Source organism: Hemitrygon akajei, chromosome 5, assembly GCF_048418815.1.
Source record: "Hemitrygon akajei chromosome 5, sHemAka1.3, whole genome shotgun sequence".
NCBI classification, from domain to species: domain Eukaryota; kingdom Metazoa; phylum Chordata; class Chondrichthyes; order Myliobatiformes; family Dasyatidae; genus Hemitrygon; species Hemitrygon akajei.
In genome coordinates this window covers 85,584,763-85,602,072 of record NC_133128.1, presented here as the reverse complement: position 1 = coordinate 85,602,072, position 17,310 = coordinate 85,584,763, and the positions used below count along the sequence as shown (strand labels likewise).

General features: G+C 42.2%; 1 protein-coding gene across 2 annotated transcripts in view; it reads right to left on the bottom strand.

Moving 5' to 3' along the window:
- The window catches only part of med4 (mediator complex subunit 4), a 31,753-nt gene extending 19,600 nt beyond the window's left edge, over nt 1-12,153 (bottom strand). Inside the window, exons 1-2 of one of the 2 annotated variants that reach the window (XM_073045954.1) lie at nt 12,044-12,138; nt 9,609-9,840 (exon numbers count right to left, since the gene is read on the bottom strand). In XM_073045954.1, the coding sequence (XP_072902055.1) occupies nt 9,609-9,679 (71 nt within the window). In that variant the 5' untranslated portion in view covers nt 9,680-9,840; nt 12,044-12,138. Of the gene's footprint in view, nt 1-9,608; nt 9,841-12,043 lie in introns of both variants that reach the window. The other variant, XM_073045952.1, reaches the window with a different exon arrangement.
- Nucleotides 12,154-17,310: the final 5,157 nt, after the last annotated feature.

Sequence of the window (17,310 nt, the reverse complement as noted above, 5' to 3'; positions counted from 1 at the left end):
ACGTGATGAAGATAGGGCAGTGAATGTTGTCTACATGGATTTTAGCAAAGCATTTGGCTAAGTCCCCATGGGAGGCCAATCCAGAATACTAAAACACATGGGGCCTGTGGCAAATTGGTTGTTTGGATTCAGAATGGGCTTGTGCATCGAAGAGAAAGGGCAGTGGTTGAAGGGACTTAAATTTGAGCCAGAGGTCTGTAATTAGTGGTGTTCCGTAGGGATCTGTCCTGGGACCTCTGCTGCTTGTGATACATGTAAATGACCTGGATGAATGGGCTAGTAAATTTGTGGATGATACCAAGATTGATGGAATTGTGGATTATAGAAGACTGGCAAAGGATACAGTGCAGATATGGGCAGAGAAATAGCAGATGGAGTTTAACCCAGATAAATGTGAGGTGTTACACCTTGATAGGGCAAGATCCTTATCAGTGTTGCTGAGCAGAGAGATCTTGGGATCCAAGTTCATAGCTCCTTGAAAGTGGCTACACAGGGTGATAAGATGGTTAAGAAGGCTGATGGAATGCTTACTTTTATTAGTCAAGGCATTGAGTTCAAATGTCACAAGTTTATGTTGCAACTTTATAAAACACTGGTTAGGCCACATCTGGAGTATTGCGTATAGTTCTGTCTCCCCATTATAGGAAGGATGTTGAGGCTTTAGAGAGAGTGCAGAAGAGGTTTACCAGGATGCTGCCTGATTTAGAGGGGAGATGCTATCACGAGAGACTGGATAAACTTAGGTAGTTTTCTCTGGAGCGTCGGAGGCTGAGGGGGGATCTGATTGAGGTTTACAAGATTATGAGGGGCATAGGTAAAGAAGAAAAGGAGTATCTGTTTCCCAGGTAGAAAAGTCTAATACCGGGGGCATGTATTGAAGGTGAGAGGGGGTAGGTTCAAGAGGGATATGAGCGGTAAATTTTTTACTCAGAGAGTAATGGACGCCCACCCAGAGTGCACTGTCTAGAACAGTGGTAGAGGCAAATACATTAGAGGCTTTTGAGAGACGTTTGGATAGGCAGATGGATGTAAGGAAGATAGTGGGAGATGAACATTGTGAAGGTGGGAGGAATTAGTGTTTGGGTGTTTTTGATTGCTTTTTATCTGGTTCAGCACAACACTGTCGGCCAAATTGCCTGCTCCTGTTCTGTATTGTTCTATGTTCACAATTTGAAAATGTAGTTCAAGAAACTTGAGAGTGTACTCCTTTGCAAATTTAAATAAATAATCAAGAATAACTACTCACTGAAACATTGTAAATGTTTATGTTGCTGGAACATTGTTTTTTGCTTAAATTATTAAAACCAACACAGCTTGCTTATGTAAGTGGACAAAAATACCACAACAGTTCTTGTCCTGCCTAAATGACTACCTTCCCGTTGCACTCACATCCATCATCATGAAGTGTTTCGAGAGGCTTGAAATGAGGCATATCAAGACTCTACTGGACCCCCTGCAGTTTGTGTACCATCCCAACCGCTCAACAGACGACGCCATTGCCGTCACCTTCCACCTGGCCCTAACCCACCTGGACAAAAAAGACACATACGTTCGAATACTGTTCATAGACTTCAGTTCAGCATTCAATACAATCATCCCTCAGAAACTGATTGGAAAGCTGAGCCTTCTGGGCCTGAACTCCTCCCTCTGCAACTGGATCCTAGACTTCCTGACTGGGAGACCTCAGTCAGTCCGGATTGGGAGCAGTATCTCCAACACCATCACACTGAGCACAGGGCCCCCCAGGGCTGCGTGCTCAGTCCACTGCTGTTCACTCTGCTGACCCATGACTGTGCTGCAACACATAGCTTGAACCACATCATCAAGTTCGCTGATGACACGACCGTGGTGGGTCTCATCAGCAAGAACGACGAGTCAGCTTACAGAGAGGAGGTGCAGCGGCTAACGGACTGGTGCAGAGCCAACAACCTGTCTCTTAATGTGAACAAAACAAAAGAGATGGTTGTTGACTTCAGGAGGACACAGAGCGACCACTCTCTGCTGAACATCGACGGCTCTTCGGTAGAGATCATTAAGAGCACCAAATATCTTGGTGTTCATCTGGTGGAGAATCTCACCTGGTCCCTCAACACCAGCTCCATAGCAAAGAAAGCCCAGCAGCGTCTCTAGTTTCTGCGAAGGCTGAGGAAAGTCCATTTCCCACCCCCCCCCCCCCCCCATCCTCTTCACATTCTACAGGGGTTGTATTGCAAGCATCCTGAGCAGCTGCATTACTGCCTGGTTCAGAAATTGCACCATCTCGGATCACAAAACCCTGCAGCAGATAGTGAGGTCAGCTGAGATCATCGGGGTCTCTCTTCCCACCATTACGGACATTTACACTACACGCTGCATCCGCAAAGCAAACAACATTATGAAGGATCCCACGCACCTCTCATACAAACTCTTCTCCCTCCTGCCATCTGGGAAAAGGCACCGAAGCATTCAGGCTCTCATGACCAGACTATGTAACAGTTTCTTCCCTCAAGCTATCAGACTCCTCAATACCCAGAGCCTGGACTGACACCTGCCCTATTGACCTGTTTATTATTTATTGTAATGCCTGCACTGTTTTGTGCACTTTATGCAGTCCTGGGTAGGTCTGTAGTCTAGTGTAATTTTTTTTCTGTGTTTTTTTACGTAGTTCAGTCTAGTTTTTGTACTGTGTCATGTAACACCATGGTCCTGAAAAACGTAGTCTTGTTTTTACTATGTACTGTACCAGCAGTTATGGTCAAAATGACAATAAAAGTGACTTAACTTGACTTGAAGAGCAGTTACTCACTAAATTAACAAAAATTCTCCCTTCAAATCAACATCACCTGAAAAATAATGATCACAAGTATTTAACATATTCAATATTCATGGGACTAGCCTATAAACTACCTTCCTTACAGGTGCATTCACCAGATAGTATTCAGAATATTTGTCCTCCAGTAAAATGTTTTAATATCTCTGATCTCAGTAGTGAATAATATAGTTAACAAATGAGGTATGACTAATACAAACAAAAGAAAATCTGCAAATGCTGGAAATCCAAACAACACACACACATACACACAAAATGCTGGAAGAACTAACTCAGCAGGCCAGGCAGCATCAATGGAAAAAACAGTCGACATTTCGGGCCAAGACCCTTCGACAGGACTGGTTTTTTCTCCAGTCCTACCGAAGGGTCCTGGCTCGAAATGTCGACTATATTTTTTTCATAGATACTGCCTGGCTTTCTGAGTTCCTCCAGCATTTTGTGTGTGTTGCTCAGCAATGACTATTATATTTTTTCTTTTTAAAGGCACCTTAAAATGAAAATTAGCTTTTCCTTGATTACATTCTTTGATGGTCTTGCCCTTTTTCATCTCATCTTTTCTAGCTACACAACAGTGCAAGAATTCAATTTTCCTCCACCTCTTACCTCCAGTGCAATTATAACTTTTTTTTTAACCCCACTATTTGTGAAATTAGCAGTCCAGGCCACAAACTCTGGATTTCTCTTACTATACCACATCCCTTTCAATCTACCCCTTCAGATTTCCTAACCACCATGCATTCAACACCAGCAAGATCAAGGAATTGATTTGGAACTTCAGGAATGGGAAGTCGGGAGAATGCAAACCAAGTCCTCAACCCAGCAATGGAAAGGGTGAGCAGCTTCAAGTTTCAGAGGATCTATCCTGCTGGGCCCAACACATTGATGCAGTCATAAATAAGGCATACCAGTGTCTCTATTACGAGTTTGAGGAGGCTCTTACAAATTTCTGTAGATGTATGGACAGCATGCTGACTGGTTGCATCACAGTCTAGTATGGAGATTCCAATGCAGAGGATGTCAAGAAGTTGCAGAGGATTGTAGACGCCATCATTGACACAACCCTCCCCACCACTGAGGATATGTTCAAGAGGTGGTGTCTCAGCAAGGCAGTATCCATCAGCATAGACTCTTACCATCTGGAACATGCCCTCTTTACATCACTACCATTGGAAAAGTAGCACAGGAGCTTAAAGACCCACACTCAATGATTCAGAGGCAGCTTCTTTCCCTCCACCATCCGATTTCTGAACAGTCCATGAACACTAACATTTTAGAAGATAGAAGATCATACATATAAACTGGAGTACGACATAGAAGCAAGACCTTTGGCCATAATGCTTGTGCTGACCACGATGTCAATTAAACTGCCCATCTGCCTGCAAATGGTATAAATATCTTTGTTTTATTTTTGTTCATGTGTCTTATCTAAATGCTTCTTGAATGTTGTTCAGAATCAGAATCGGATTTAACATCACTGGCATATGCCATGAAATTTGTCGTCTTTGCAGCAGCAGAACAAAGCAATAGAGGAAAAAAACATGAATTACAGTATATATACTAAATAGTTAAATTAAATAAGTAGTGCAAAAATACAAATAAAAAAGTAATGAGGTAGTGTTCATGGGTTCTATGTTATTTATTTCCCCATTTCCAAAATCTACTATTCTTCACAATTTTGAACAGATTGAAAATCGTAAGGGCTTTTATTGTTATACTTTCATTATCCCTGTCATTCTATCCACTGAAATTGAAAGCAGCATGTAAACAACTGGCTTTATTTGATAAGTCTGCCTCGATTAGAGATTCTCAGTATATATAAAAAAACATGCATTTTCAATGAATGATAACTAGTACTGAATGTGTACTTATCAGATAGCAGAATGCCACACATATTATTTCTTCTTTTCCACTATTTATTTTTGTAATTTATGGTAACTTCAGGTATTTTTACTGTACTGCTGCAGCAAAACAAATTTCACGTCATTAAAGTCAGTGATAATCTGATTCTGACTCTGAAATTCATCTCATTGACAAAATCCATTAATCACAGATCCTAATAAATTTTTCTTGGCCCTGTCCATTTTTTGCCCAACCAAAGTCCTGTGAAGCAATCAGCCATTTCCTATTAATTAAAGACAATATAAAGGCAATTTATTGTCACAATACATCAAAGATAAATAGTGGACATATATCTCAGAATCAATTTAACATGCTGAACTTGGAGTCAAAAGTGCTTAGAAAACAGCAGTAATGTCCAAAAATTATAACTAAATGTGTTAGTTTAAAAGAATGCTTTTCATGGATAAAACTTAATTATACCATAGGGCTGTCTTCGGCTGTCCATTGATTTTCGATGATGACTGAGGCCTGGGCAAAGTTGTACGGAAGACTGGCAGTTGCCCATGCTGAAAGTCTCCCCTCTCCACACCACAGATGTTGTCCAGGGGAAGGGCATTAGGACCCATACTGCTTGGCACTGGCATCGTCACAGAGCAATGTGTGGTTAAGTGCCTTGCTCAAGGACACAACACACTGCCTCAGCTGAAGCTTGAACTAATGACCTTCAGATTACTAGACCGACGCCATAACCATCTGGCCACGCGCCACACTACCATAGGACTATACAATTCATCACACCCCTGCTCTTTTTCAAACATTCAGGGTTTCTGAATGAAGTCTACAACTGTTCTTTTGCTGAATTAGAAAATAATGTTTGAATAGAGAATGATCCATAAATTAAGGTACTATATTTTACCGCTTTCTTCCAAGGTTTTAGTGCAAAGATGGAAACATTGACTTGAGTGTTATGCCACCCATTTTCAAATCTCAGTGACTCTGTGGGGAGACTGGTGCAGCACAGGAGGATACCATTTGACCAAGCTCTGAGCACAGTGGCACAACTAATACAGCTCACCACTCTTGTGCCTTGCATTCAATCCTGACTCCTGGCATTATTTCTATGGAGTTTGCATGTTCTCCCTGTTAGCGTGTGGCTTTCCTTTGGGTACTCTGGTTTCACCCACCGCAACTTCCTTAGGAGTACGCATTGACTGTAAATTGCACCTTGGGTGTAGATGAATGGTAGAGTTGAGAGTGGGTTGTGGAAGGGAGTTCATGGACATTTAGAGATTATAAATAGGGATCGGTGCAGGATCACTGTGGGTGGGCGCATGCTTGCTTGATGGTTGCCATAGACTCCATAGACTTGAGGACTTGTTTCTGTATTGTATGATTCTAAAATGATCCATTTGTCAGTGTTATCTCAACAATAATACTTTGTTGTATTTGGCAACAAGCAGAGACAACCTCAGCCTAAAAGCAGCAGCTTGCATTCGCACCAAAAACATCAAATCAAATTAGCCCCTTAAAAATAAAGGATTGGAGGGGAGAAATTAGAACAACAAAAGCAATAAAGAGTGCCCCCTGGATCTGATCACTCAGGACTTTAAAATTCAATTTCCCCATGCAATGCCAAAAGTTGATCAAACAGGACTAAAAGAAAGAACAGTGAGTTAGGGTGGGTGAAAATGCCAATACGTAGAATGAGATATTTTCCTGTCCATTTTTTGCAGACTATGCTCTTGTAAAGTACACAGAATTGTAACTGTTTCTGTTTTGGAGACACTACAGCATTGTAAATTATTATTGGAAAGTAACAAACACAAGCTTCCAAATGAGAGATTTTCTGCTACATTAAGATTTAACATGGGGTGGATATTCCATACAAACTACCATTTGATCACAATGGCAAGGGGTAACCAGATGACTGAAGACCAGGCTCTGCTGCGTGAACATTAATGTACATGCCAGTATCCATCACCAGACTCACCCAACTTCACTTGAGCTCTGTTGGTTTGCATATCCTCCCCCTCAACCCACATCCTCCTTGTCTTTGAATGATCTTTGCTTCAGAGTCAACCACCCTCCCAAACCTCTCACCTCTCATCATCTCTCAGCCCTGTCACTCCAACCCTTATTCATTTGTTCTTCTGTTTACCTACCCCTTACTTCTTGCTTGCTCATAGAGTATCCCAATGCCTCTTTACTGTTCTATGGAAAAAATTAGTTTGAAGATCAAGACCTAAAACCTAACACAAAATTCACAGTAGACGGTAGCAATCCCTGGCCTATAATGCTGCCAACACACCTCGAAGTACTGGAGATAGCATGAATACTTTCACCCCAAAACCTTTCATATGCACTATCAGAGTAAAAAGGAAATCAACATTTACAACTTACTGAGAACAACCCCAGCACTGAGATTCAAATTACACTATGATAAGCAGGCCACACAGTCCACATGCCCTATACAAAACTCTGAAAACAGACTCTCTCATGGTGACAGGCTATCAGAAGACAGAGGACAATATTCATTTGCAGACCCAAAAATTTTGCTCCTTAAAAATTCAAAACTGGGAAGACAAAATCATTGTGCCTTCAAGAAGTGACAAGGACACGTCTTCACAGTTTGGTGGTGTTGGGAAACACAGCAATATCATGTGCCCAACTTATTTAACTTGATTGTCCTCTTTAGAAAATGAAGATATACTGCTCAGCAGGCTTTTTGACTTTTTTTAAAATTAAAAGCAAGATCTGGGAATCATTTAATCCCCTAACCATACTTGCTCTGTGCTGGGTTGAGCATCAAGGGAGCAACTTGGCCTCATAAAAACCAGACAAAAATGCTAAAGAAATTTTAGCTTTTCTTTGCTTCAGTATTCACAAGTGAAAAGGATCTTGATCAGGATGAGATCGAGGTAGAGCGGGCCTGTGTGCTGGACAATGTGGAGATTAAGGAAGAAGTAGTGCTGGATCTTCTTAAAAACATTAAGATTGATAAATCCCTAGGGCTAGATACGATACACCACAGGTTGTTGTGGGAATTGAGAGAAGAGATCGCAGGAGCATTAGCTATAATCTTTGAATCCTCATTGGCTGCAGGGGAAGTGCCGGAGGACTGGAAAATGGTAAATGTAGTTCCCTTGTTTAAAAAAGGTAATAGGGAGAAACCTGGGAACTATAGACCGATGAGTCTTACGTCGGTGGTCGGCAAACTGTTGGAAAGGATTCTTAAGGATAGGATCTACGAGTATTTGGAGAAGTATAGTGTACTCATGGATAGTCAACATGGCTTTGTGAAGGGAAGATCATGCCTCAGGAGCCTGATTGAGTTTTTTGAAGAGGTAACAAAAGAAATTGACGAGGGTAGGGCAGTGGATGTGGTCTACATGGACTTTAGCAAAGCATTTGACAAGGTCCCTCATGAGAGACTCATCCAGAAAGTCATGAGGCATGGGATAAGTGGAACCTTGGCTGTTTGGATAAAAATTGGCTTAAAGGAAGAAAGCAGAGGGTAGTTGTGGAAGGAAAGTATTCTGCCTGGAGGTCAATGACTAGTGGAGTGCCGCAGGGATCTGTCCTGGGACCCCTGCTATTTGTAATTTTTATAAATGACCTGGATGTAGAGGTGGAAAGATGGGTGAGTAAGTTTGCAGATGACACGAAGATTGGAGGAGTTGTGGATGGAGCTGTAGGTTGTCTAAGGTTACAAGAGGATATAGACAGGCTGCAGAATTGGGCAGAAAAATGGCAGATGGAGTTCAATCCGGACAAGTGTGAGGTGATGCATTTTGGAAGGACAAACAAGAAGACTGAGTACAGGATTAATGGTCAGTTACTTAAGAGTGTGGATGAACAAAGGGTCCTTGGGGTTCAAATCCATAAATCCCTCAAGGTTGCTGCACAGGTTGATAGGGTAGTTAAGAAGGCCTATGGGATGCTAGGCTTCATTAACAGGGGGATTGAGTTCAAGAGTAGAGAGGTCATGTTGCAACTCTACAAATCTCTGGTGAGACCGCACTTAGAGTATTGTGTTCAATTCTGGTCACCTCATTATAGGAAGGATGTGGAAGCTATGGAGAGGGTGCAGAGGAGATTTACCAGGATGTTGCCTGGTTTGGAGAACAAGTCATATGAAGCAAGGTTAGCAGAGCTGGGACTTTTCTCTTTGGTGCGTAGAAGAATGAGAGGGGACTTGATAGAGGTCTACAAGATTATGAGAGGCATAGATAGGGTGGACAGTCAGTACTTGTTTCCCAGGGCACCAATAGCAAACACAAGAGGGCATATGTACAAAATTAAAGGAGGGAAGTTTAGGGGAGACATCAGGTAAGTTTTTTACACAAAGGGTTGTGAGTGCCTGGAATGACTTGCCAGGGATGGTGGTGGAGGCTAAAACATTAGGGATATTTAAGAACCTCTTGGATGGGCACATGGATGAAAGAAAACTGGAAGGTTATGGGGTAGTGTGGGTTTAGTACTTTTTTTTTAAGGATTACATGGGTCGGCACAACATGGAAGGCTGAAGGGCCTGTACTGTGCTGTAGTGTTCTATGTTTCTAAATGGCAAGATTGCCACCCAATGCATAAGATGCAGAAAGGAACAACAATATTTGCTCTTGAGCTGCTGTGGTACTTTCCTGTGAAGGGCCACCAGAACTGAGTTCCAGGATTTAGGCACACCAATGAAAGAAGAGTAACACATTTCCAAGTCACAATGTTGTACAGTTTAGGGGATGGGTTTCCCAAACACTTTACTGCTGTTGTGGGATCGTGGGTTTGAGAAGCCTTGTGAAAGTTGCCAAAGCAGTTAACTTTATTCTGCAGGCAAATACCAGGAAATCTGCAGATACTGGAAATTCAAGCAACACACACAAAATGCTGGTGGAACGCAGCAGGCCAGGCAGCATTCTACAGATCTGAGCTTACATAACTTATGTACAGTACAGTCCATACATACAAACAAGCATCTGGAGATGAACAGGATGGATTTGTTGGCTGCTGCAGGTATTTTCTGCTATCTGGCTGCATTTCTGAATCATGAGCTGTTCAGGTTACGTGCAGTTCATAAGAACAGAACCGTGCGTAATCTGGGAAGGGTCTGTACTTCATACCCAGTAAATACCGGAGTTGCTGTTGCTGGGAGCTGCACTCATCCAAACAAATGGAGAGTATGCCATCATTCTTCTACCCTGAATAAAAACAGAAAATGCTGAAACAGCTCAGGCAGTATCTGCTGGAAGAGAAACAAGTTAATGTTCCAGATGCAAGACCCAAAACCTTAGAAAGAATGATTACCGGTACTATAGAATTACTGGCCGAGCCCACTACTCTCTGCAGTGTCTTATGTTCCCCCACATTTGAACTGCTGTATCAGACCATGATGCAACCAGTCAGAATACTAACAAGCCAAGGTAGACTGTTGTACACTCGCCCTCCTTCCCCTTCCTTAAGTCAACACTCAGCTCTTTGGTTTTGTTGGTATTAAACAAGTTTGTTTTTTGCGGCATCATTCAATGAGGTGACTTATTTCACTCCAATGAGACTCATCCAACAACAGTGTTGTCAGCGAATTTGATGGTGGCATTAGAGCTGTGCTTAGCCAGACAGTCAAGTCTATACAGAGTACAGCATTGTCTGGTTTATCCAGGGCTTCTGGTTGGATAGTATTTCCAACAAATGTAGTTCTGTTACATTTATATTAATGACCTGAATATGGAAATTATATTTATAGGAATTGTCAATGTTTTCAATCAAAACCCTACATCAGGACTGAGAGTGGAGAGGGGAAAATAGCCAGTATAAAGAGGAAGGCAGAAATGATGAGATGTGAAACATCAACAGTTGCTCCCCCTCCTCCATAGATGCTGCTCAATTTTGTTGCCCTATTTCTGAATCTGTAGTCTCTTGTGTTTCCTCCTTTTCTCACTTAACGATGGAAGAGAAGCTATAAATAAATCAGCTGAAGTTGCCTGATCCTCAGGGCATGGCCTTGAGGAATTATGTAATAATCCTTTTAGCTGGATCAACTGACCTTCAAACATCACAATCACATGCTGTACCTTTCTGCAAGTTATGACTCCAATCATTCGAGAGTTTTCTCTTTGATGCCTGCTGTCTTATGTTTTACCAGTATTTCAAAGTACAAGGTAAAATTTATTATCAGAGTACACACATGTTAGAACAGACAACCCTGAGATTCTTCTTCAGTGGGCACACTTAGCACATCTATATAACAGTAACTATAACAGGTTCAATGAAAGAGGTAGTGCACAGAAGACAACAAACTCTGCAAATACAAATATAAATAATAGCAATAAATAATGAGAGCATGAACTAACAAGATAAAGAATCCTTAAATTGAAATCATCCCAATAGATGAGTGTAGTTATCCTAATTTGTTCAAGAGTCTGCTGGTTGAGGGGTAGTAACTATTCCTGAACCCGGTGATGCGAGTTCTGAAGCAGTTGTATCTTCTACCTGACAGTAGCAGCAAGAAAAGAGCATGGCCGTGAAGATCTTTGATGATGGATGCTGTCTTCCAATGACAGTGTTTCTTGTAGATGTACTGAATAGGTGGGAGGGCTCTGCCTGGATACCACAAACGACTAAATGCTACCTTAATGGAGAGTCAACCACTCTCAAGTCATCTTTGAAACTGCTTCCTCTCTTTAACTGTTCAACTAGAAATCACCAGTTGTAAGGCACAGAGCCTCAATCTAATCTGTCCGTTGTGACAATGTTTGTTTCTTAGATGCTGCTTAGCACACAGTCTTACACCACCATTTCAACAGGTTAGCTCTGGTGTTACCGAAGCAGCGTTCATCTCCTGGCTTCGTAGAAACAATAAAATTCGGGACATGCTGGGCTACATGGTTTACAAATTGCACTCTTGCACTATGTACTTCTCCTGCCTTGGGGCCCTACAGATGCCCAATTTGAACTGCCAGACATTTTGTCCACACAGATAAAGAGAAGCTGTCAGCTCAGTTCTACTTACCAGCTGTCAGTCTAGAGAGTTCTAGATTATGGGACATTAAACTTTTTTTTAAAATGAAGGCTTCTGATTTTGGCTTTTTAGGTAAGCGCTATCGCCATCTCCATCCCCACCCCCACTCCCTTGAGTTTATGGGATGTCAATCTCACAACCAAGCGCAGTATTAATTGCAATTAACTTTCAAATCGCTGTGCCGTCCTCGGTACTTTTACCTCAAACACTTCCAGTAACCCTTAAGCTTTCCCTCCGTGCCTTCTCCCCGACCTTCGCCCCTCCATCATTGACCATCAACTCCAGGAAGTTTTCGAAAATCCCTTTAACACATACAAACATCGGGCCCGAAAACTAGCTTTTCTCGAACTACATCAGTTTCTTCGGGACGACAAGTCATACCTTACCTACATAACACTTCCAAATCATCTAACACTCCCAACAGCTTATCCCTCGTACTCCTCTCCGAGGCCGCCATTACGCAGAGACACGCTTCCGGTGTGCGCAGGCGCGGAACAGCGCCTCCCTGACGCACTGGTGGCAATTGGATTTGCAGCGGCAGTTGCCAGTCCGCAGTACAGTACTGACACATCAGATCCGAGTAGTGTGCATTAGAAAATGTTAACAAAATAGCATAGTATTCTTCTTTGCAAATAGCGGTGATAGAAACCTCTATTTGATTTCAAGGTTCTCGCCGTATTATGCCGCCACTCGAATTCCGCTATGACTCTTCAGGATCGAGTGGGGCTGGGGGAATTATTTCGTTGTTTGCATTTCCGAAGTTGAGCTCCATCCTAGCTTCCATCACTGGGAAGGGCGGCCGCATCTTGACCAAATATGAAAATGCTAGAAACGCTCAGAAAGGCTGCGCAAAGAAAACAACAGAATTAACGTTTCAGTTCGAAGACCTTTGGCTAAAACTCGAAACAGAAACAGTGAACAATTGTTTATTTACGTTGGTTGGTTTTGGGTTGGGAAGGAATGGATGGATATGACCTCTAATGGGGTGAAGCTAAGAGGCCTTGGAGATGTGCTCTATAGGAGTTATCCGGTTAATGAATTAACGATGATTGTTAGAAGTGTGTAAAAGTTGTGAAATGTAGGTCGCAAAATTGCAGGGCACCAAGTCGAAAGGAGAACGTTGGAACTGCCTACCGGAGCACTATGGCAGGAAAGCAGCGTCTATCATTAAAGACCCCCACTATCCAGGCTATGCTCTCTTCTCGCTGCTGTCGTCAGGAAGGAGGTATAGGACTGTTTACTCCACTCCATAGATGCTGCCTGACCTGATGAGTTCTTCCAGCATTTTGTGTGCGTTGCTCTGGATTTTCAGCTTCTGCAAAAACTCTTGTGTTTAGGAGGTACAGGAGCCTCAGGACCAACACCACCAGGTCACGGAACAGGTCTTGAACCAGAGGGGATAATTTTACTCACCCTAACACTGACCTGATTCCACAACCAATGAACTCACTTTTAAGGAATCTACAACTTCTGTTCTTTATATTTGTTGGTTATTTATTATTATTTTCTTTCTGTATTTGCACAGGTTAGATTTTTTACACATTGGTTGTTTGCGTGTCTGTTGTATGCGTTTTTTTTCATCGATTCGATTGTGTTTCTTTCTGTTCACCATGAATGCCCACAAGAAAATGAATCATGGTGACATCTGTACTTGGATAACAAATTTACTTTGAAATTTGAAATAATGCATGGAAACAGAGAAAAGATAAGTAATATTACACCTTGCAGTAGAACTGGAAAGGTTCGGAATACAAAAAGAAAACGTGAGTTATCTGACAATGTTGAATTGGATATTGAATCTGAATCCGAATCAGGTTTAATATCATCAGATGTGTCGTGAAATTTGTTAACTTACCAGCAGCAGTTCAACGCAAAGAAAAAATAATAATAAATAAATAAGTAAATCAATTACAGTATATGTATATTGAATAGATTAAAAATCATGCAAAAACAGAAATAATATATATTAAAAAAGTGGGGTAGTGTTATTGGGGTCAATGTCCATTTAGGAATTGGATGGCAGAGGGGAAGAAGCTGTTCCTGAATCGTTGAGTGTGTGCCTTCAGGCTTCTGTACCTCCTTACCTGATGGTAACAGTGAGAAAAGGGCATGCCCTGGGTGCTGGAGGCCCTTAATAATGGACACTGCCTTTCTGAGACACCACTCCCTAATGATGATCCCTAACACCAAGGAGATGGTGGTGGACTTTAGGAGATCTAGGCCTCATATGGAGCCAGTGATCATTAATGGAGAATGTGTGGAGCAGGTTAAGACCTACAAGTATCTGGGAGTACAGTTCGACGAGAAGCTAGACTGGACTGCCAACACAGATGCCTTGTGCAGGAAGGCACAGAGTCGACTGTACTTCCTTAGAAGGTTGGCGTCATTCAATGTCTGTAGTGAGATGCTGAAGATGTTCTATAGGTCAGTTGTGGAGAGCGCCCTCTTCTTTGTGGTGGAGTGTTGGGGAGGAAGCATTAAGAAGAGGGACGCCTCACGTCTTAATAAGCTGGTAAGGAAGGCGGGCTCTGTCGTGGGCAAAGTACTGGAGAGTTTAACATCGGTAGCTGAGCAAAGGGCGCTGAGTAGGCTACGGTCAATTATGGAAAACTCTGAACATCCTCTACATAGCACCATCCAGAGACAGAGAAGCAGTTTCAGCGACAGGTTACTATCGATGCAATGCTCCTCAGACAGGATGAAGAGGTCAATACTCCCCAATGCCATTAGGCTTTACAATTTAACCGCCAGGACTTAAGAACTTTTTAAAAGCTATTATTAATGCTTTTTGAGATAGTGATTTAGATGCATACCATATTTTTTACTGAGTTAAGTATTGTATGTAATTAGTTTTGCTACAACCAGTGTATGGGACATTGGAAAAAAAGTTGAATTTCCCCATGGGGATGAATAAAGTATCTATCTATCTATCTATCTATCTATCTGATGTCTTGGGTACTTTGTAGGCTAGTGCCCAAGATGGAACTGACTAGATTTACAACCCTCTGCAGCTTCTTTCAATCTGCAATGAAAGGCTGCAATGTGACCAAACTGAAGATGAAGCAATACGTTAGGCCTTATTGAGACAGTGCAGGAAGCCACAGGCAGATGAAACTCAAGGGACAAGCAAGTCAGAGTCTTTCCTGTGGACTAAAAGAAGGTGCTGTATCAAACAATCACCTAATCTGTGCTTGGTTTCTCTAACGTAGAGGAAATAGCTTCATGAGCATTAATTGTAATACCCTGGAGTGGAAGGGGATAATTGCTCAACTTAAAAGGACTCTGGATAATAGGAAGAGACAAAATACCACATTGCATTTTCTGTAGTCACATGGGAAAGGGAGAAGTTAATAGACATTGAATGGTAACTTAAAAGGTGCATATTGTCAGAGGCTCAGTTTGAGTCATCTTGCAGCAGAACAGGTAAGACAAGTTCACAAAGCTACAAGTGAAAAAATTATGAAGGCTATTGTTTTACAGTAACACATAAACAGAATATTAGTATCCATCATAATGGGTCAAATTCAAGACATAAGAAATAGGAGCAACAATGGCCCCCTGGCCCTTTGTCTGCTGTGCACTTTCCTGCACTTTCCCTGTCCTTTAAAGTGACAAGTGTCAGTATTTAATCCAGAGATACTGTACCCCAAAAATCTACTTTGACAGCAAACACTGAATGGAAATATAAAAGTACTCTATAGGCACAAGAAATGGAGAAGGGTTGTAAAAGGAGAGATCAGAAATTAAAAGCGAAATGTGCTCAAAGATGCAGACGGTATCTTTGATGTACAAAATAAGTAGAAACATAGAAAACCTAAAGCACGATACAGGCCCTTCGGCCCACAAAGCTATGCTGAACATGCCCTTACCTTAGATATTACCTAGGGTTATCCATAGACGTCTATTTTTCTGAGCTCCATGTACCTGTCCAGGAGTCGCTTAAAAGACCATATCATATCCGCCTCCACCACCATCGCCGGCAGCCCATTCCATGCGCTCACCACTCTCTGCGTAAAAAAACTTACCCCTGACACCTCCTCAGTACCTACTTTCAAGCACTTAAAACTGTGTCCTCTTGTGCTAGCCATTTCAGCCCTGGGAAAAGCCTCTGACTATCCACACGATCAATGCCTCTCATCATCTTGTATACCTCTATCAGGTCACCTCTCATCCTCCGTCGCTCCAAGGAGAAAAGGCTGAGTTCACTCAAACTTTTCTCATAAGGCATGCTCCCCAATCCAGGCAACATCCTTGTAAATCTCCTGTGCACCCTTTCTATGGTTTCCACATCCTTCCTATAGTGAGGCGACCAGAACTGTGCACAGTACTCCAAGTGGGGTCTGACCAGGGTCCTACAAAGCTGCAACATTACCTCTCAGCTCTTAAACTCCATCCCACAATTGATGAAGGCCAATGCACTGTATGCCTTCTTAACCACAGAGTCAACCTGCGCAGCAGCTTTGCATGTCCTATGGACTTGGACCCCCAAGATCTCTCTGATCTTCTGCACTTCCAAGAGTCTTACCATTAATACTATATTCTGACATCATATTTGACCTACCAAAATGAACCACCTCACACTTATCTGGGTTGAACTCCATCTTCCACTTCTCAGCCCAGTTTTGCATCCTATCAATGTCCTGCTGTAACCTCTGACAGCCCTCCACACTATCCACAACACCTCCAACCTTTCTGTCATCAGCAAATTTACTAACCCATCCCTCCACTTCCTCATCCAGGTCATTTATAAAACTCATGAAGAGTAGGGATCCCAGAACAGATGCCTGAGGCACACCACTGGTGACCGACCTCCATGCAGAATATGACCCGTTGTTGCAGAAAAGGTATTACTTGCACACGAATCGAGATTGCCTTAGAAAGTCTTTATTGTAACATGATATCGTGGAGAGCTCATCCTCTTAAAAGCGGAGTTCCGAGACTCTGTCTGACAACGGGTCACGCTCTTATTTATATCCCAAGCATACGAGAGAAAAACACATAAATCAGAAGGAGGAGCTTCAATGGCAGTTCTGCTGAGTAGCAAAGTTGCAGGATATGTCCTTGAGCAGTTACACATTTACTTCAGTGTTAATTTCTCAAAGGAGTATATCAGACAGGCTAAGAGTATATCAGACATGTGATGATTCTTAGAACAACAAATACAAACATAGTTATTTAAATCAGCCTGACTGAAAGGCACATTGTCAGCAACACAGAGTACATTAGTCACAGTAGACTTTGACTTTACATCTGAAGATCATTAACCCTTCCTTGCTCAATACAGTGTCAGCTCTGGGTATTTTTTTCCACAGTTCAAGTACAGAACACTGCTGTGAATTAAAAACTCTATAACCCAGGTATCTAGCAGGTAACAAAATTTCTTCCACACCCATCTACAACCACTCCTTGCCTTCTTGTGGGCAAACCATTTCCGGATCCACAAAGCAACGTCCCCTTGGATCCCATGCCTCCTTACTTTCTCAATAAGCCTTGCATGGGGTACCTTGTCAAATGTCTTGCTGAAATCCATATACACTACATCTACTGCTCTACCTTCATCAATGTGTTTAGTCACATTCTCAAAAAATTCAATCAGGCTCGTAAGGCATGACCTGCTTTTGACAAAGCCATGCTGGCTATTCCTAATCATATT